The sequence below is a fragment of the Lipomyces oligophaga genome (genome assembly GCF_038497815.1).
Source record: "Lipomyces oligophaga strain CBS 7107 unplaced genomic scaffold V1516scaffold_8, whole genome shotgun sequence".
Lineage (NCBI taxonomy): Eukaryota > Fungi > Ascomycota > Lipomycetes > Lipomycetales > Lipomycetaceae > Lipomyces > [Lipomyces] oligophaga.
Window position 1 is genome coordinate 232,694 of NW_027117792.1, and position 18,798 is coordinate 251,491.

The following is an 18,798-nucleotide window of genomic DNA, read 5'->3' on the forward strand; positions in this document are numbered from 1 at the left end:
TTCTATATGCTAGGCGTCTCTGGGGCAGGCACAAACTTAATTAGCCTCTTTCCGTGCGCATCCAACTAATTTGGGACAGGTACGTTATAGTCGCCAATCCAGGCAATAATCCAAGGGACGTCTGCAGAACCCATCTCCTACACTTCTGCAAATTATGGTTTCGCCTAGAAGCATAGAATAAGCTGGTCGTGCAGAAAGAGAATACTTTAGACAAGGATCCTGCAGTTGTTTACAGTCGGAGACGGTTCCTGTCCAGGTAGTTAGTGCGTTTGGGCGTTCGGTAGCTGGAACCGAGTCGGATGAGGCTCTACTACACAACAGCATTTATCGGCTTGTGACCCTTGTAGAGATTTGCAGCCAGCGATGCACTCTAGCCAGCGAATCAGTACCAGGATCCCTAGTGTCAGTGTTGCTGCATCGCTTGTCCGTCTACTAGTTTCTGATATTCATCGACGGCACTCTGTTGAACTATTTTATGACGATATCCCGTTTGTTATGTCTGTCTGATTTCTGATTCCCCGTCCCTCTGTCTATTCTGTTCAGCGCTGCGGTTGGCGTTCACGCCTTCCTCTCTCTCCTCTCACTATCTTGATTTCCTATCACGCACACTGCGATACTTCGTTGTTTAATTTGACCATTTTTAATTTGTTCTTATTTCGTATCGCCGTCAATCTGGATCCATATTCGAACTCGTTGTCTACCTGGGTCCCTTCCAGTCCGTCCTCGTTCCATACAGCCCATTCATCAACTGGCAGCTCGCCCGCCTCGATCCGTTCTCAGGCAGCAGAAAAGTCTGACTTGTGGGTGAGCAAAAATCTGCCGCGATCCACAAGCCAAGCTTCAGGATCAACCGGAAACGCCTTGATTTTTCCAACGACCGATGTGCCTTTCGAAATTCAGAGCTCGGCTGAGTTTTCGGGGACATCGCCATCTGAGCTTTCCTCTAGCTTGCCGAGATTAAGAATCACGCTTCCTCGAGGCATTTCCAGTACCGAAAAAGTGTACGAATTCAAGATTCCCAACAAGTCTCGGAGGAGGAATGAACAGTTAGCGGATGAGTCGACTAGTCATATGCAACCAGTACCACGCTCTGAAATGGAGAGATCGCACCCACGCTCGATCAGCTTGGTACCAACAGCCATTGCAAATGGCATTGATATCACGGAGAAAATGTCAGGTAACCAACGCGTGAAAGGCTTTCAGAATAGCCCAAATATGTTTGCAAGTACCCTGCCGTCAAAGATCGAGGATCATCCGAGAAACTTTGATAAAGCAAGCCTGAGTTCTCATACTTCCGACAAACTCCATCGTCATCTATTCCAGTCTGATACTGATTCTCCTCCACCTTCTCCAGGTTTTCAACGGCTTTCTATGTCTTCTAAAGTTTCTACGGTTGGCCCGATGTCTCGTGCTTCTTCAACTTCTGAAGTAGCTTCCACTCTGCCTTCACTTTCACCGAATTTGCTCCCTGATTCTGCGAGCGAAAAAACGGAAAATAAAAATTTTCAAATAAACGCACACTCTACTGTTGATTCCGCAAGTTTCGATCCCGGCTTCGATCGCTACTACTCAGCGAACTTAGACAACGCCTCAGCTGGAGTCATGTCTACTACTCAACTGCCAATTCGGAACAACAAAAATTATTTAATTCCTCCTTATGCTGAAATTCCGAATGGACATCCTGAATCTGGTTTTGATGAATTTTCTACATTTGATCCAAATTTTTATCTTCCTCGGACCTCGATGCAAGGACAATTTGGGGCAAATGGTCATATTCCTGAAAATAAGGTAACAGACTTCATACCAGCAGTTCAAGCTCCTATTGCTTCTTACACTGTAAGCCAACAATCGGATCAAATTTTTGATAATTTACGGAGTCAGATGACTACAAATGGGCAGCAATCAACAGAACATCAGGGCGGGTCCCGCGAATTTGTTGAAGCGAAGGGTGATATAGGTCCACAGTTATTTCAGCATGGGTATGACCCTTCCACAAATCTAGACTCTCTACACCCTTATCAAGCTAGAGATAATTTGCAAAAGAAATTGGCTTCTCATGACTCTCCCTTATATTATACAGATCAGGCTGCCCATCCAAATTTCAAAGTTGTAGATTCTGGTGAACCCTCGAAACTAGTAATCAAGCAGGACAACAATGGGGGCGATAACTTTGAATTTGGACAGCAAGTTAATGGCTTTAAGCATATTGACTCCCGCGGACCCGAAGGACGAAACAAGGGCCTGCCCGGTCTGAACAATCAAGGAATATCAGTTTCACACTTTTCTGCACAACAAGAAGTTCAACAGAGATTGCCAGAACTACAAACCAAGCAATTTCAGGATTTTGCAGATATAACTAACCGTCGAGTTAAACCACTTCCTGAACTGAATGCTCAAGAATCTAAAGAATTAGATGTTAAACCTCCAGTTTTGCGAAATATGGAGTTGGAGCAAACACAGCCTATCAATGGCCCAGACAGTACAGTGGTTCCATCACGACCGATAGATCAAGCGCGTGGGCCTGGAATAGCAAATGCCAGACACAGTCCATCTGAAGCTAAGGACAGAGGCTCTGTTCATGGATCAAATAGGTCGGAAAGCAGTCGGTATCGTCATAATAGCCACCAACGTCCAGCTTCTCTGTCATATGATCTTTGGCGTTTGCGCGAGCATGAGAGGGACCGAGAATCGAGTAGACACAGATTATCGGAACTAGAGAGGAACCAAGACCGAGTGGTTGAACGCACTCGAGACTTGGAACGACAATTGGATAGGATCCGTGACCATGAACAATATCGGGATCGGAGCAGTGTTGTTGTGGTCCCTGGATCTAGCGGTACGAACGTAAACTATCCTGGTATCAGTCCGATTCCGCTATCTACCGAATCAAACTGTGGTAGGATCCATGCAAAGAGAGTTGAACAAGTCGAGAAGAAGTTTGAGGAGTTGCTGGCGGATTCGTCAAAGCAGAGAGTGTTGTTGGAGCGGGAGAAGGAGGAGCTGGGTAGCAAGAACCAGCAGCTAACGAGTGAGAAGAACAAACTCACACAAGACACCAAGGCAGAAAGAGAAAGGCTCGAAGCCAAAATAAAGGAGCTGGAGTCTACCATTAATTCTGGATCTAAGCTGATTACATTTTTCAATGCCACAATTGACAAGCAGTGGCAGTTTCCTCTATCGAAGGTGAACACATGGCAGGTATGATATTTGTTCAATGGTGAGGCTAAAACACTTGCTAATAAGATATTAAGCGTCTGCAGACTTATTTGTTGCAAGCTTTTCCGAGATCCTACGGTGGGTATATAAAGGCAGGATCGTTTGAAATCCGACTTGCGTCTGAGCAGAAACTTATAATACCATCGCTATGGGCTGAACTTGTAGAGGCGGGAAAGGAGTACGAAATCATTTTGCATCCAATAGGAGATTCGCAATACACCGGGGATCGTGGCAGCGACTCAAAGCAGAGGAGGCCCGGCCAAAATGCTCGGCCAACTATGAAATCTTTCAAGGAGTGGTTTACAGAGAGCGATAAATTGGCCAAGACCAAGAACAGTAAAGGATATAAATTCCAACTTTAGTTGTGCTAGTGAATTGGAATAAATGATAAGAAAGCTGAACAGCGGAAGAAAGTGTTTAACTTGTAAAGATAAGTGCTGCTTGACAGCAGCAATAGCAATTTTGTGGACCAAAAGGCGTTGTCATCGGCAATGTATTGTACATGACTGCCCGCCTGCATAATCAAAAGCTGATGACTCCGCAAAGCCAGCGGCTGACGTGGCTCTGGAACGTTTTGCGGGAGTTCTCGACGTTGGAAGAAGACAAGGAGAGGCCATACGACCCTGAAACTCTGTCCCCTAAATATATTGAAGCGCCAATTTTGTGGGCATTTTGCGATTGTTCACGCTTTCGGTGTTTGAACGAGATAGCTTTCAACATGTCGTATCCTGGAAACAACCGCTACCACTACAACAACAATAGCAGCAGCAACAACGGCGGCGGTAATAACAGCGGATACGGGCCTCCTTCCGGACCTCCAGGACAGTATTATGGAGGCGGGGGAGGTTACGGACCCCCTCCTGGTGCACCACCTGGAGGATTCGGTGGCCCACCACCGGGTCACCCGCCAGGATATGGAGGAGGATACAATGGGTATCAACAAAATGGGGGATATAATCAAGGGGGATATAACCAGGGAGGATATAACCAAGGAGGATACAACCAAGGCGGATACAACCAAGGAGGATACAATCAAGGCGGATACAACCAGGAAGCAAACACTAATAGTTATAATCAAAGTTCAACTGCAAGTAGCGGCAACAATCGCGCGCAGGGCAACTACCAGTCTCCTGAGCAACTTTATCAAGCTCCGAGTGGATTCCAGCAATTTGGCAATGGAGCACCAAGCGAGTACGGGTTCCAATATTCGAACTGTTCTGGTCGTAAGAAAGCACTTTTGATTGGAATCAACTATATCGGAACATCGAGTCAGCTTCGAGGATGTATTAATGATGTGCAGAATATCTCCCAGTTTCTGATTCAAAACTATGGATATAAGGAAGACGACATGGTTATTTTGACTGACGATGCCCAAGTTGCTCGATCGAGACCTTACAGAGAGAATATGATCAGTGCTATGCAGTGGCTTGTTAAGGATGCGCGGCCGAATGTGAGTCACATTCTGGAGAGTTGCAGAAGATATTGAGCTGACACAATTGCCTAGGATTCTTTATTCTTTCATTACTCTGGTCATGGAGGCCAAACCAAGGATTTAGACGGTGATGAAGATGATGGATACGACGAAGTCATCTATCCATTGGATTTTCAAACTGCTGGTCATATTACAGATGATGATTTGCATGGTATTTAACTTTATCTAATCTAGGGAATTGATCTGAATCTTTCTAACTATAATTTTCTAGCAATTATGGTATCCCCTCTACAATCCGGCGTGCGATTAACAGCCATTTTCGACAGTTGCCATTCTGGAACCGCGCTCGATTTACCATATGTATACTCTACCCAAGGAGTTATCAAGCAACCAAATCTAGCCAAGGAGGCTGGCGAGGGACTACTCAAGGCGTTTGGTTCCTACGCTTCCGGTGATCTTAGCGGCACAGTTTCTGCTCTGAGCTCGCTAGTCAAGTCTGCTGTAGGATCAAATTCTAGTGCTACAGAAAAGACTAGAAAGACTAAAACCTCTTCGGCCGATGTGATCACTTTCTCAGGCTGTAAAGACTCGCAGACGTCGGCCGATGCGATGGAAGCAGGAAAAGCTACTGGTGCAATGTCCTGGGCCTTCAAGGAAGTTATGGGTTCGAACCCGAACCAGAGTTATCTTTCGCTTTTGAAAAATATGCGAGGTTTGATGTCTGCAAAATATTCTCAGAAACCCCAGCTTAGTTCATCCCATCCAATCGATGTGAATATCCAGTTTATTATGTAATTTCTACGTATTTATTTTTGAAGTTTTTTGTTTTGCTTATTGATCTTATTTTGTTTGGGATACTGGATTATGTATTCGAGGAACCCTCGCTGTTAAATTAGCATTCTTGAAATTATTAATAAAGGTAAATGCAAAAATTCAAACAAAATGAAATTGACCCTATTAAAACTGTTTTCATATATATTCGACATCACTTATCACATGCAAAACCCCATAAAAATCAGAAGCAAAACAAAATACAAAAGGAAAAACTAATAATCCAAATCATACTTAATGTTATCCAAATATTCACGGACAATTTCCTCGCATTCATCAGCGACGTCATCGCCGATTCTCCACATCCGTAGACGAATTCCGTTAGGTAACATCATTCGAGCTCTTGCGACACGGCGTTTCCAAAGCGCTAGCTTTTTATCCGTTGGTTCGGGAGGGCGCTCTGCGCGCGGACGTGCTGATCTTCCGCGCTGCTGTCGGCCGAAACAAGAACCGCATGTGATCGCAGCCATATCGCTCGCGTGCTGATAATCATGCGTATGACCTTCATGAGCTCGAGCTACAGCCGCCCCAGCAACTGATCGAAGAAGCGAGGCGGGCCGAGGAGGTAATGGAGGCTTTCTATCATGCTCCTCAACTTCGTGATCTTCTTGTGATCCAGAATTATCGCCACCAGCAATACTTCGATAATCCTGTGCACCGTTTGCCTCTCCTTTCAATCCTGCGGATAAAAGACCAGTCGTCGCATTCGCAGGCTTCGGTGTGCTCTGAGGTTTTCCTTTCAAAGACAAATAACTGGGTTTATCAGGGGACTCAGGCGAACCACTAGCAAAAGTAGACGAGTAGGCAGCCATGCGCTCGGCGATCGGCGAAATCGTAGATGCAACCGATGTAGACATCAGATCGAACTGAGCACCTCCCGCAACCTCGCCTCTTTGTGCATTAATAGGCTGAGATCTTAGATTGCTCGGCTTTTTTGGAATCTTGGGCACTTCAGGAGTTGGACTATGAAGCTGTCTTTGCTCATGAAGTTGCTGCTGCTGAGAAATCGATGAAATTGCAACACCGCTATTGTCTTTCAGCTCCGGTGACGGACTCAAACTCCATTCCGTACTGGTGGCCGTAGGCTGTGTCGTGATTTTGTTGCCCCTCAGACTCTGAGGCTTGGGCATTAATGGTGGAGGAGAATGCGGACGATTATAATATCGATCAGGATCGCTTTTACCACCACATACAAAGCACCGCGGATCATCTTCCAAAAGATAATCAATTTCGTCCGGTCGAGGAACAGAAGAGGCGAAAAACCCATTAAATTCTGAAATCTCACAAAACATATCATTATCATTGCATAGAGTTGTAACATCCCGAATATAAATTACAAGAACCTGATTAGGGAAATTACAGGCAAGGTTAACATACGCTTCAAGATCCATTTCGCCGGAATCGCCAACAAGAATAAATTTGCGATGTGGAAAATCAGTTAAAATGGATTCCAAATTGAATCGCTTCTTCTCAACAGCAGGTTCCAATAATCCATATAAAAAACCAGTATAATACTTAAGATGCATCGAGCCAGCAGGTAGTCCTGCCTTACGGATAAATTTTGCAATTGAAGGAAATAGCTGCCATGGCGAATTGGAAACATAGTGCATCGGAACACCGATCTTTGACAATCGCTGGTACCACTCGGCCACACCTTTAATTTCCAACTCGGAAAAATCCTTGACGAAGACATTTCGGAATATACCTTTCTTCTCACCTGGAATCTGTTAAAAAATAGTAAAGTATTGACAAAGTGCACAAACTTACCAGTAATGCCCGTATGTTTAATTGTGTCATCGACATCACTAATCAAACTCACACCATATGGCTCAATAACTTTGATCTCGTTCACAGTGATCAAATCGTCGCACTCCACGCAAGTCAGTTCAGGATCATAACCTAGTCGCAAGCGAACTCCAAAATGCCCACTATCAGTAGTGATAACATTATACGTAGAATACTGTTCTGAATCCGTTGATCCAACATTGATTGTCACGGTTTCCGCAGAAATTGGTCGTGAAATGAATGGCGCAATTCGTTCTTGCAAAACTTTCTCGGCATTATACATTGTCGCAAATGATATTAAAGCTGGTCTGGCAGGAAGTGGAGGTGGGGTAGAGGAACGAGAATCAGAAATAGCTTCTTGGTTTGCGGGAGAAGTACTAGCTGACGAACTCAGCGTGAAGTTCGGGTTGATCCCTCCCGGAGTCGATGCAAATGAAAAATTCTGGTTCATAATTCCAGGAGTTGATGGCCCAGGACTTCTAAAACCGGAAGCATTACTGGTTGAAAATGTCCGAGTGAGATTAAGTAGTGATCCACGACGTGAGTAATCTGGAAAGTATGACCCTTTAGTAGCTGAAAATGAAGTTGAAAGAGGGGCATTGTCCGCATTTTGGGCAACAACTTCACTATTATGGCCCGCAATGGAAACCATAGAGCTATTTGCGGCATTATTTCTATATAGAGACTGTTGAGCACGAATATCACTTGGTCGAGGTCCAGTTGGCGTCGTAGAATAAGACATTGGAGTTGTCTGAGGAGGAGGAGAGCTGCGTTGGATAACCACTGTCTCGTGATGGTTATCTACTACAAATTCATCTTCGCTTTCAGAAAAATAATCCGACTCAGCATCCGACTCGATCTCTGAAAAATATCCGGGGCTCCGCGCTCCACCGTTAGGGCTCTGAGAAAGTAAAGGTTGCCGATCACCTGCAAACGAAGGCTGAACAAACCGATTGCTATTGAAGACCGCAGAATCATCTGCCATACCGCGCATTCGGGCCGGTGAGTAGGCATTACTTCGAGGCGAACCGTATGCAGGAGAAGTCCCAGGCGAATAACTGCGATCTGAAGCACCTCTACGGCCACTTCGCGGGATCCGCACCGCAGCACTTGGAGATTGAGGGCGAATCAAAGTACTATTTAGGCTAGTAGAACCACGTCTTGAAGGTGACGGGGATCCGCGACCATTTGAAGCCAAAACCGAGCCAACACTAATGGACGAGGAATTCTTTGGAATTACGCTTCCGACCTTATTGTTTTGAACATTATTGTATCGAGCCGTGCTAAACGGAGAGGCTGAACCGACTTTTGAAGAACTGGCTGTAGACTGTGCGTTCACTGAATTCTGCTCTGGATTGTCTGCATCTGCCTCGGCACCCGTACCGTCCTGATCAGGCTTTTGCTCCTCGACGCCCACTAATTGACGAACAAGTGAGGTGAAGATACGATTTTTCCGATTCGGCAGTCCAGCAGCATAGATCCAGCCGCGAATATCAATCTCGACCAATCCATTGTCTAGTCTGCGAGCGTAAGACGGAAACATGACCAGTTTTTCTCCATTTTTGTCACTCAAGTTCTTAGCCTCCGACTCAGCGGTCAAAGCTGAATCACTATCAGCAGAATTCAAGCTCCGTTTCAATTCGTCTTCCTGTTGCTGAGCGGCTCTTGCATAAGTAGTGAAAGACGATGTAGACATTAATCTAGAGAAGGTCCCCAGACGGCGAGGACCCCCATCGTTTCTTCCGAGACCGGCCTGACGTTGTTTAGCTAACTGGGCCCCTTGCTGTTTTAATAGTTTCTGATATTGCTCAAACTGCTCTTTTTTCTGGTTCAGGTAGAGAGCGACTTTTTCCCGCTTTGAGGGTGGCGGATCGATGGGAATGACAGCTTGTAGCCCTCGCGGAGGAGCGGGCGACAAACACGACATGACAGTTTCTGCAAAGCCTTCAGCTGAAGCTTCCTGCTAGAGCTATGGAGCGGAACCGAGTCGAGCAAGAAAAATTACAATTGTAAGTGATTAAACGAAAAGGAACTAAAGGGAGGAAAGTTCTGAAAATGACTGCAAAACACCTCCAACAAGTTGATAGTTGCCGTCTGGGCGGGGCAGAAGCTATTATTCTGGTGAATTGTACATCAGTCTGTACTTATTAAATGTGCATATATAGATAGTATGCTAGTCCCCATAATAAAATTCGGCAACGGGACATTCCTGATTCACGTGCACATTCGCTTCTGGCCGCGAAACCGTGGTGATTATGGTGGCTGCCGGTTCTCACGATGTCGGATGGTTTGAGGGGAGCTGACACTAAAAAAGTCGGCCCACCAAATCCGTCTGACGCGACAGAGATCATAAGATCCGTCGCATACGCTTATATGAACGATTTGAAGTAATCTGTAATATAAAGCACGCTTCAGACGAAGGAGGAGAGCGGATTATCTAGAATGATGAATGTATTAGAAAAACAAAGATAACCGATAGCGGGATGAAAAAAGTAACCAATTTAACACAATGAATGCACTTCTTTACATAAAAAAAATCAACTACTGCACCACATCTTGTTTTACCTTCCAACTCTAATCTAATGAGCATGAGGAACAGTTAACCCTTTGACAACCCCATCAGCAACGGATGAGCCCTCAGTCCAGCCACCAACTGAAACAGCACCCATTCTCTGTTCGTAGTCTTTGATCTTCTTGACAATTTCGGGACGGAAATGACGGACCAGTCCTTGGATAGGCCAGGCTGCGGCATCTCCAAGAGCGCAAATAGTATGACCCTCAATCTCCATTGTGAGTTCGATAAGCATATCAATTTCACGTTCGGTACCCATGCCTGCGTTGAAACGATCCATCATCTTTAAAAGCCAAGTCGTACCCTCACGGCAAGGTGTACATTGTCCACAACTCTCATGCTTGTAGAAATAGGCGAATCGCTGAATTGCACGGACAAGGTCTGTCGACTTGTCCATAACAATGACTGCTGCAGTACCAAGACCAGAGTGCACATCGCGGAGCGCATCGTAATCCATCAAAACATCTTCACAGATGTCTTTTGGCAGAATAGGAACGGAGCAACCACCAGGAATGACACCTAGCAAATTATCCCAACCACCGCGAATTCCACCACAATGCTTCTCTAAAAGCTCCTTTAATGGGATCGACATCTCCTCCTCTACTGTGCAAGGCTCATTAACATGGCCTGAAATACAAAACAGTTTTGTTCCATGGTTTCGCTCGCGACCGAAAGACGAAAACCAAGTACCGCCCCGTCGACAAATGGTAGGAGCGACGGCGACAGTCTCCACATTAGTGACGGTAGTGGGGCGACCGAAAAGACCGACGCCCGCAGGAAATGGAGGTTTCAAACGAGGTTTGCCAGCCTTACCTTCAATGGACTCAATCAAACTAGTTTCCTCTCCACAAACGTAGGCACCCATTCCTCGATGGATATAGAGGTCGAAGTCGTAGCCCGAACCGCAAGCGTTCTTTCCAAGATAACCTGCAGCATAAGCCTCGTTGATAGCAGTCTGTAAGATATTGGCCTCGTTGTAGAATTCGCCGCGGATGTAAATGTAGCCTGCGGTTGCGTTCATAGCACGACCTGCAACGAGACAGCCCTCGACAAGCTTGTGAGGATCCTTACGGATAATTTCGCGGTCCTTGCAAGTGCCCGGCTCACCCTCATCAGCGTTAACTACAATGTATCGCGGCCCCTCATTCTTTTCCCATCCAGGAGGATTCATGAAACTCCATTTGAGACCAGAAGGGAAGCCAGCACCACCACGGCCACGAAGACCTGAGGCCTTGATTTCACCAATGATCCAGTCATGTCCTTTCAGAATGATTTCCTTAGTCTTGTACCAATCACCCTGCAGCTCGGACGACTTAAGGTCCTTTCCATAGCCATCGTAGAGATTCTGGAATATCCGATCCTGGTCTTTGAGACCACCGTAAAATCTTCGTGCAGAAGAGCTGCGAACGAAAGACGATCGCGAGGAAGATCTGAGTAGTGCTAACCGTGTAGCAGTTAGCATTGTGAAGAGGTGGTTTGTGTATATATGTGAGTGTGCTGTCGAGCTATGTGCACTGGTCCAGTGAATCAGACGCGGCAAACGTTAAGTAGGGAATATATAGAAATTAGGTAAACAAGACTAAATTTCAGCTGAATTCTAATCTTGAATATCTAATCCGAGCCGAATACAAACGTGATTTGTTAAATAAAATCGAAAAAGAGAAATTTGTACGCTAGAACCTGGACGAACAGCCAAATTGCAGTATTAAAACCGACAATCGAATCTGAACAAAACAGCAAAATTACTTGCGTTCTCTTGAGTGCACTTTTAGAGAATTTCGCGTAGCTGCAAGAGCAAGTACTGCACTTTTGTACACTATCAAATCTTGACCAGGCACAACGACAGACTATTGAATAGGTATCAAAACTAAGTCGTGCATCTTCTCAAGTCCTCGCCGACTGGACGGAACGAAAGTTCCTGCCTCAGCGGGAGCCGGGGCAGGGCTAGGTTTTTCTAAAACAGGCAGGCGGATGTCTATAGCACGCTTTTCTCGCGCTGTGAGTGGCCGACTGGCCAGAGTTAGACCATCTGTAGCGACCAATCAGAACCCGTTCAGATCAGCTTTGAAGAGAGCCATAAGTCAACGACAGTGTCATGTGATTGGACTTGATGTCGTTCGGCAGAATCTCCTTCTCGTAGGAAACTGTTTGATTGCAAATCGGTCTAGTACAGATTTCTCACAGCAACGAACAGAGATTTGTGCGATATTTCTAGTCTAGTTATTCATCATGATTCCTTTTGAAGCTCTTATGCCATATGGCGTTATCTTGGTCGTAAGTGCCTGCCAGTCAAGCCGAAGTGGGATCGGGATAGATGGATTCAAAAGTGAATGAAATAGAGATTTTTCAGCGTTTTTCATTGCATCTACACTGAATCCAAGCATACTTCGTGTCACATTGTTGAACGGCGTTAGATTCTAACTAATTTAGATGTTTTGCGTCGCTGGCGGCGGTATGGCTCTTGGAAACTCGATCGCTGAGCGTGGACACCGCAGACATGTCCATCTCGACCCGTTCGATAAGTTGAGTATGTTCTATCGAGTCTTGCACTACTTACAATGCCGGGACATGAGAGATTATTAACTAAAGTAGTGAGGGAACGTGATTTACGTCTTACCGGTCTCCATCGTGAACAGCTTCAGAAGGCGATTGCTCATCCTGAGTTTGGTGTGTCTAGTACCTACAAACTTACTAAGTCTCTGAGCACTTAAGCGTAGCATCTGGAGACAACAAAACTTTTCACAACGGATTTTGTTTTATTTGCGGAGTTTGGGTTAAACAATTACATCTATTTTTTTGATTCATCTACAGCGGACCTGTCGCACTTAGTTCCAGGAAGAAGCCAAATCACAGTCTATTCCAGCAATATATACAAAATTAATTTCAAACAAAATAAAACGCCAATCTACCTTTTTCTAAACCATCCAAGTCTTGCAATGTTTCTTTCAACTTGCTCTGATTTATATCAATCCGCCAGTTAGCGAGTCTGGAACATTTTTTTCTAATGCTCGAACTCGCTCTCGGCGTCGTAAAGATCATAATCTTCTTCCGAAGTGTCAGCAGGAATCTCCATAGGTTTTATACGACCCGAAGAGACATCATAAATCAATCCTGAAACAACCAATCGACCTTGTTTCATAGCAGCGGCTACGGGAGCCATCCGACATACGTGGTGTACTTGTGTGATGACATTTAGTTCAACGAGACGATTCAAACGGGCTTTGGGATCAGCAATAGCTCCTAGTTCGTCTTTATGTTTAGCTCGCACATCACGAAGATGCTTAAGCCAATGATCCAAAATGCCCAAACTTTTGTTCCCGAGAGCAGCAGCAGCTCCTCCGCAGTCGTAATGCCCACATACAACGATGTGCTTTACTTTGAGAACGTCGACGGCGAACTGGACCACAGACAGGGACGACAGATCGCCATAGGGCATGAGATTGGCAATGTTACGATGAACAAATACGGACCCCGGAAGAAGATCGAGACAGGACTCACCAACGCGTGAGTCTGAGCAGCCGATCCATAAGACGTGCGGATTCTGACCTTTCGCATTGCGCGCAAACAGAGCAGGATTGAGGGTAGCAGTGCGCTGTGCCCAAGCCTGATTGCTGGCGAGCAGATCTTGAATCATTTTCGGATGATCGAGTGCCGGCTGAGTCGGTGGGATTTGGTCAGCGTTGGAGGACGGAGAGGAGGATATGGTAGTTGCATTTGAGGCATCCGAACTACCAGAGGAGCTCTGCTCGCGCTGGAGCACGACTGGCTCCGAGATCGAAGGTGTAAGTTCTAGAGGTTTGACGGCGGAAGAAGCCATTTCTGCGATAAAAATGCTGGTTGGCTGGGGTTTTTGCAAACTATCTTTGTGAGAACACAGAGAATGGTGCTGATGACGTTTGCTAGAGAGAAGTCGAGTCTGACGGCGAACGCACAGCGGCAGCTGCTTGCTGGGGATGTGCGGCGAGTAGTGGGGAAATGTAAAGAGGAGGTGGGACAAACGAGGAATGCGCGCAGCCTGGAGACAGAGTCGCCGAGAGGAAAGTGACGCAGAGTGCGAGAGAATTGAGGTCGCAATGGTGATGACGGGCGACGGGGGAGGCAGACTGGAGAGATTTGTATGAGATGAGTAGGGAGGAAGCGATAGTAGTGCTAGAAAAGGCTGTGGACGAGAGCTGGCCGGTGGAGATAGATTGGAAAGAGGGCCGACGCAGATATTATATCATGGTTTCGAAGTGCGGTTTTTAAGCACAGAGGACCACTAGTTGAGCTTGAAAAATGACTCTTCTGAAACATTTCCCAGCCATAACAAGCCCTTCTTTTTAAAAATTTTATTTTATTTCTACTCAATTCCATCGTCTGCCACCCAACAACCTTTCTCGCCCATGCTCAAAACAATAGCGGGCCTTGGTTTTAGGAGGCAAAAATCCTTGCACTCCTAACACAATGTGCCCCAGCCAGACCACTCAGCCGACGGACGTGCGGCGTATGGTGGGCATGAGTGGGCAATACGCCCCAGATCCGCAGATGGTGGGCATGCTGTGCCCACCAGAAGCCACTGTGAGATGGTGGGAGGAGATTGAAGGGCGAGAAATTAGATAGCAATACGGTGTTCAACGAATCTGTGGGAAATCGCAACAAAATAATTTGTCATCCGGAAATCGGCAGAAAACTTCATGTATTACGTCACATAATCTCTGCGTCCCAATAGCCGAGCCAGTGGGGGAGAACTGATCTGGAGACTGCTGGAAGAGAAGCTCATTCTATTTCTTGCTCTCAGATCTGTCATATTTATCTGGGACTGATTACTGCTAAGCCATGTCTAAAATTTGAGGGACGGAACATCGTCATATATCGATCTCGGACAGTGAGCTAATTGCCCGACGAATCTGGCAGTTCCAGTTCTCGAGTGTCAGCCGCGGAAGCGTCGCATACAAGAGAATATTCTCCGTTCGACAAGACACCGGAAGGCATAGTTCATTCATTGTAGACCTGGCCCGACAAATAGCGCTAGATTGATATCATCTAAAACATGATGTATTTGCGCCTCTGCGCGTTGTCTTCTTCCAAGTTCACGCTAGTTCAGGTCGACGCCTTCGCACATCCCATAGTTGGAATAGCTCATCTACCTCTCCTCTCTCCACCCTCTCGACGCCTGGTTCGCCAGGTGTCCTATTCTGTACCAGCTAAATAGTTCCATGCATGAACCATGTGTCTTGCTATTCACTCATAGTCTAACCTATACCGACCTTCTTCTTCTGCTTTAGCGTGTGATTTACTCTGTGCGCGCTATCGTGGGCAATTCCTGCATCTTGCTGCCGTTCGATCTTTCTTAGATTTGGCCGTAATCAGAATTCTGTCTGTTCTTAACTTTCATCTTAGAGGGCTCTGTAAACTTCACTTGCAACGTTTATTCAACACCGGCAGCGCCAACATTTGGTCCTTCCCCTCCCGCCCCCACTTCAGCTCCCTTGGCTACTAAGGCTTCTTGTAAGTTCTCCTGTATACTGTTGTCTCAACCTGCTTCTAGCCAACGAAGCCGTTCACTTCAACAGTTTAGAGCGGAACAGGAATAGAGGAAAAGAAAAACTTAAAAAGCCATTCTCTGTAGTGTTATCACACCATATTCGCCCGATCAGACGGTACTGACCACTGCTCGTACCCAGTATAGACCAGTTACTGGCCGCAGCATCGTATGATTCCATCTCTAATTTGATTTAATTTTGTTTCAAAGATTACTATTTTCCTGCATTGCGTTCACAAACTACTATACAACTCAGTTTCGCAGCGTTCTGCCGCTTTTGCTCACTCTATTCGTCCTATTTTATATGCTCGTAGACTCATCTTTCACGACCGCCGATCTTCCACCCAAAACACTAAACTGTCCTCCCGCGCCTGCAAGAATCATCTCAACTCCCTTTGTCGCCGTATTTTCAATTTTTGTAGGAATTTCTACATCCTCGCCGCTCGGGCCTTGGCCGACTTGATATGTCTCGCCAAAGCCCCATGTCCAAGCTGAACCATCTTCTTTTGCGAGAGCAATGTTATGGTGACTTCCACAGGCGACAAATTTCGCGTGAACATCTCCATCGTCAATAGTAACAATTGTAGGAATCGGTAAATATCGTGGTTTCCCATTCGCATCCTTGACCGCTGTCTCTGGAAGTTCGTCCTTCTCAATACCGACCTCGAACGAGTCAACTCGACCAAATGTATACATCTCACTCGCAGCTGACAAGGCAGCCGAATGATGCTCCCCGCCAGTAATGCAAACGATGTTTTTGCCGTCCAGCCCGTCGATATATGTCGGCGAGGACACCACAGCACCATCCTCACCGGCGTCACTGGGAATTCCGCATTGTCCAAACTGATTCAATCCCCAAGCCATAACGCGGCCTGAAGTATCAATCGCAAAAGAATGATATTCACCAGACCCTATAGACTTGATGTTTTTGATGCCGAACTCTCGCGGAATAAGCGACTGCATTTTCTCGCGGTCCATAATCCGCCGACCCAGCTGGAATTGCTGTCCATTACCCCAAGCGAATACTTTCCCGTTAACCGTAAGTGCAAGTACGTGATCTTTTCCTGCAACAATACTGGTAACTGCAAAAGGTAAAGGGATTTGAGTGGGAGTTCGTTGGAATTCGACCTTCTCGCTGAATCCAAGAATACCTTCATTACATCTAAACGTACCCCACGCCCATACGCGGCCTTCACTGGTGAGACCAACACTCAAGCTGTCAGAGGCCGCGACTTCGACGAAAACAAGATCATCTGGCAAATTCTCGACTTTTGCAGGCGTACTTTCGTACGGATTCAAGTCACCGTCGTCATCGTCGTCTTCGGCATCCATATCTCTTAACAAGCCTTCATCTCCCCCAGCTGTATTCCTTCCTAGTGCTCCATGATCATTGCAGCCCCAAGACCACAATTTGCCTGCTTTATCAATGACAACAACATGCGCACCTCCAACGGCGAAATCAACAATAGAAACAGAATCGATCGGAAGAAACGGGTTCAAACGCGGTCTCTTTACCTCTTTATTTTTTGCCTCTGGTCCTAATCCAAGTTCTGACATGGATCCGGTACCAAAGACGTAAATATTGAGTGGCACAGTCTTCAATTGTGGGATCTGATTTATGATCTTGCCAGTTGGCTTCTTAAGCTTATATGGCGCTTCATACTCAACCTTGGCTTGTGTCTCAGCGAGACTGTCTTCGTCGACCTGAGTTTCTTGCTTAACATCTTCGTCGGGCTCTGTGATTTCAGTTCCAATCGAATCGGACTTTGTAGATCGCGACGCGATAGTATTCGTGCTACTCACTGACGAAGCGATCGACCCGGCTTTACGAGCACGTCGGACGCCTGCACTTGATTTAGCCGAGGATGGTGTCTTGGTTACCCGCTTTACAGGAGGAGCTGCTGGAAAGTCGCCATATCAGTACATCAAACATTCTTGCATAATAATATCTCTGTTAAAACAAATATACCTTTCGTTTGCCGCTTTGAGGTTTTCATCGTGGCAGCAATTCCTTCCGAATCATGTAATTCCTTCCGCTTTCGTGGTGGTGCCATATTGCCAGAATCTAGTCTTCCCGAAACCAATCAAACAAAAATCAAACAAAATTTAGCTCGCAATATAACCAAACGTAGCAACTAAACAGATCAAAGGAAATCTGCGCAATAGATCTCGAGGTGCTGCAAATCAAACCAAATCAGGATTGTTTTCAAGTTTTTACACTTGTATTTGTTTGTTTTCCCAGTAGTTCTGCCATCTCAAAACATAGACTCAGCTGGATGTCAGAGATGCTGCGGCGCAGTTACCCTGAGATAAGTTCTTGGTACTGATTGATAGAAATATTATTGCTGCTCGATAGTAGAATTCAAGTGAATTTATTTCTCATAGACTTTTTAGTGTTGGACTTGGGTAGATTCGTGCTACGGCAAAGTGAAATGGAGGTCTGACTGGTTACCAGCTGGAGGCGGCAATCGATTTGTGCAAAGGTAGCAAATATATAGATCATCGAAATCAGACAGTTACATTCAATCATTTGAGAGAGACAGAGCTTATTATTTCGAACACACGGACGAAATGGGGTTTAAATAATGGAATCGACACTGAGTTGCGGAGATAATTAAGCGCACCTCATGACAGGTGAGAGTAAGGAAAATCAGAAAGCCGGGACAAGGTATAAGCTGATGGTGTAGAGATCACAGTGTTGCTTGGCATAATATTTCAGACAAAATGCATGATAAGGGACAGCCAGATCATCTCCGTACGATCTCAAGAATGAGCCCAAAGCTGTAGATATATGGGAACTAGAAACAGCAGTCAGAGAGCAGGATCAACACAAATGAGTACAGATCGGTATTCGCACACTATGATGCAGTCCCGATTCCAGGACTCTGCAGTCCAGAGAACAACCGTGAAATTCAATTAGGCAGCACAACAAAATAAAACATGCAACAAAGAGCGTGAACAGAGTGAAAGATCTCGCTTCTGTTCCTATCATGTAGCACGAGATAGCGATGAGATTGACGGACCTGGCAAAATCAAGATCCTCTCAGAATCGACCAGATGAAGTAACGTATGACATATTTCTCGCACTGAGTACTGATCACGCAATTTGCAAACTCCATATTGCCCATCCGCAATTCTCTTATAATTATGCCACGGCATCTTTCGCTCGACATCTCAGGGATACGGCATATACGAGCTCCAAAAGAGCACTCGTCAGCTAGCAACATTGCATAGTATCGGCTGTGGCGAAGTATATATCCTTTGCATCGGCAAGCATATATCGTTGTATAAGCAAATTTTTGGCAACCGCTGAATTACCTCATCTTGTAGAAAGATCGAGTTGAATTTATGTTTGAATTCATTTAACTATCCATCCAGATCGGAAGGCCCAGCGTGAAGAATACACCCAAAGCGCCGAACACGCCGAACATAGGTCCAACT

The 18,798-nt window shown here is 45.8% G+C and overlaps 7 protein-coding genes across 7 annotated transcripts; 3 read left to right on the top strand and 4 right to left on the bottom strand.

Moving 5' to 3' along the window:
- Positions 1 to 363: 363 nt before the first annotated feature.
- On the top strand, positions 364 to 3,578 carry V1516DRAFT_666368 (uncharacterized protein; the record flags this gene model as incomplete). The annotated part of the gene is made up of 3 exons (XM_066920741.1): positions 364 to 492; positions 544 to 3,198; positions 3,252 to 3,578. The coding sequence occupies 3 exons, from the start codon at positions 364 to 366 to the stop codon at positions 3,576 to 3,578; spliced, it is 3,111 nt and encodes a 1,036-aa protein (XP_066775329.1).
- Positions 3,579 to 3,633: 55 nt separating this feature from the next.
- On the top strand, positions 3,634 to 5,585 carry V1516DRAFT_655960 (caspase domain-containing protein). Its single transcript, XM_066920330.1, has 3 exons — positions 3,634 to 4,666; positions 4,721 to 4,859; positions 4,920 to 5,585. The coding sequence occupies exons 1-3, from the start codon at positions 3,719 to 3,721 to the stop codon at positions 5,441 to 5,443; spliced, it is 1,611 nt and encodes a 536-aa protein (XP_066775330.1). The 5' UTR covers positions 3,634 to 3,718; the 3' UTR covers positions 5,444 to 5,585.
- On the bottom strand, positions 5,477 to 9,453 carry V1516DRAFT_553596 (uncharacterized protein). The gene is made up of 3 exons (XM_066919205.1): positions 7,247 to 9,453; positions 5,714 to 7,196; positions 5,477 to 5,532 (listed from the first exon to the last, which is right to left on the bottom strand). Exons 1-3 carry the CDS (start codon positions 9,189 to 9,191, stop codon positions 5,511 to 5,513), a joined length of 3,450 nt encoding a protein of 1,149 aa, XP_066775331.1. The 5' UTR covers positions 9,192 to 9,453; the 3' UTR covers positions 5,477 to 5,510.
- Positions 9,454 to 11,552, bottom strand: V1516DRAFT_553595 (uncharacterized protein). Its single transcript, XM_066919204.1, has 2 exons — positions 9,830 to 11,552; positions 9,454 to 9,701 (listed from the first exon to the last, which is right to left on the bottom strand). Exon 1 carries the CDS (start codon positions 11,296 to 11,298, stop codon positions 9,844 to 9,846), a length of 1,455 nt encoding a protein of 484 aa, XP_066775332.1. The 5' UTR covers positions 11,299 to 11,552; the 3' UTR covers positions 9,454 to 9,701; positions 9,830 to 9,843.
- Positions 11,553 to 11,998: 446 nt separating this feature from the next.
- Positions 11,999 to 12,724, top strand: V1516DRAFT_680927 (putative NIMM subunit of mitochondrial NADH:ubiquinone oxidoreductase). The gene is made up of 3 exons (XM_066923174.1): positions 11,999 to 12,110; positions 12,267 to 12,363; positions 12,429 to 12,724. The coding sequence occupies exons 1-3, from the start codon at positions 12,066 to 12,068 to the stop codon at positions 12,545 to 12,547; spliced, it is 261 nt and encodes an 86-aa protein (XP_066775333.1). The 5' UTR covers positions 11,999 to 12,065; the 3' UTR covers positions 12,548 to 12,724.
- Positions 12,725 to 12,837: 113 nt separating this feature from the next.
- Positions 12,838 to 13,470, bottom strand: V1516DRAFT_629096 (carbonic anhydrase; the record flags this gene model as incomplete). Its single annotated transcript, XM_066919873.1, has 1 exon — positions 12,838 to 13,470. The coding sequence occupies one exon, from the start codon at positions 13,468 to 13,470 to the stop codon at positions 12,838 to 12,840; it is 633 nt and encodes a 210-aa protein (XP_066775334.1).
- Positions 13,471 to 15,550: 2,080 nt separating this feature from the next.
- V1516DRAFT_708770 (regulator of chromosome condensation 1/beta-lactamase-inhibitor protein II) lies at positions 15,551 to 17,588 on the bottom strand. Its single transcript, XM_066924203.1, has 2 exons — positions 17,327 to 17,588; positions 15,551 to 17,258 (listed from the first exon to the last, which is right to left on the bottom strand). The coding sequence occupies exons 1-2, from the start codon at positions 17,409 to 17,411 to the stop codon at positions 15,658 to 15,660; spliced, it is 1,686 nt and encodes a 561-aa protein (XP_066775335.1). The 5' UTR covers positions 17,412 to 17,588; the 3' UTR covers positions 15,551 to 15,657.
- Positions 17,589 to 18,798: the final 1,210 nt, after the last annotated feature.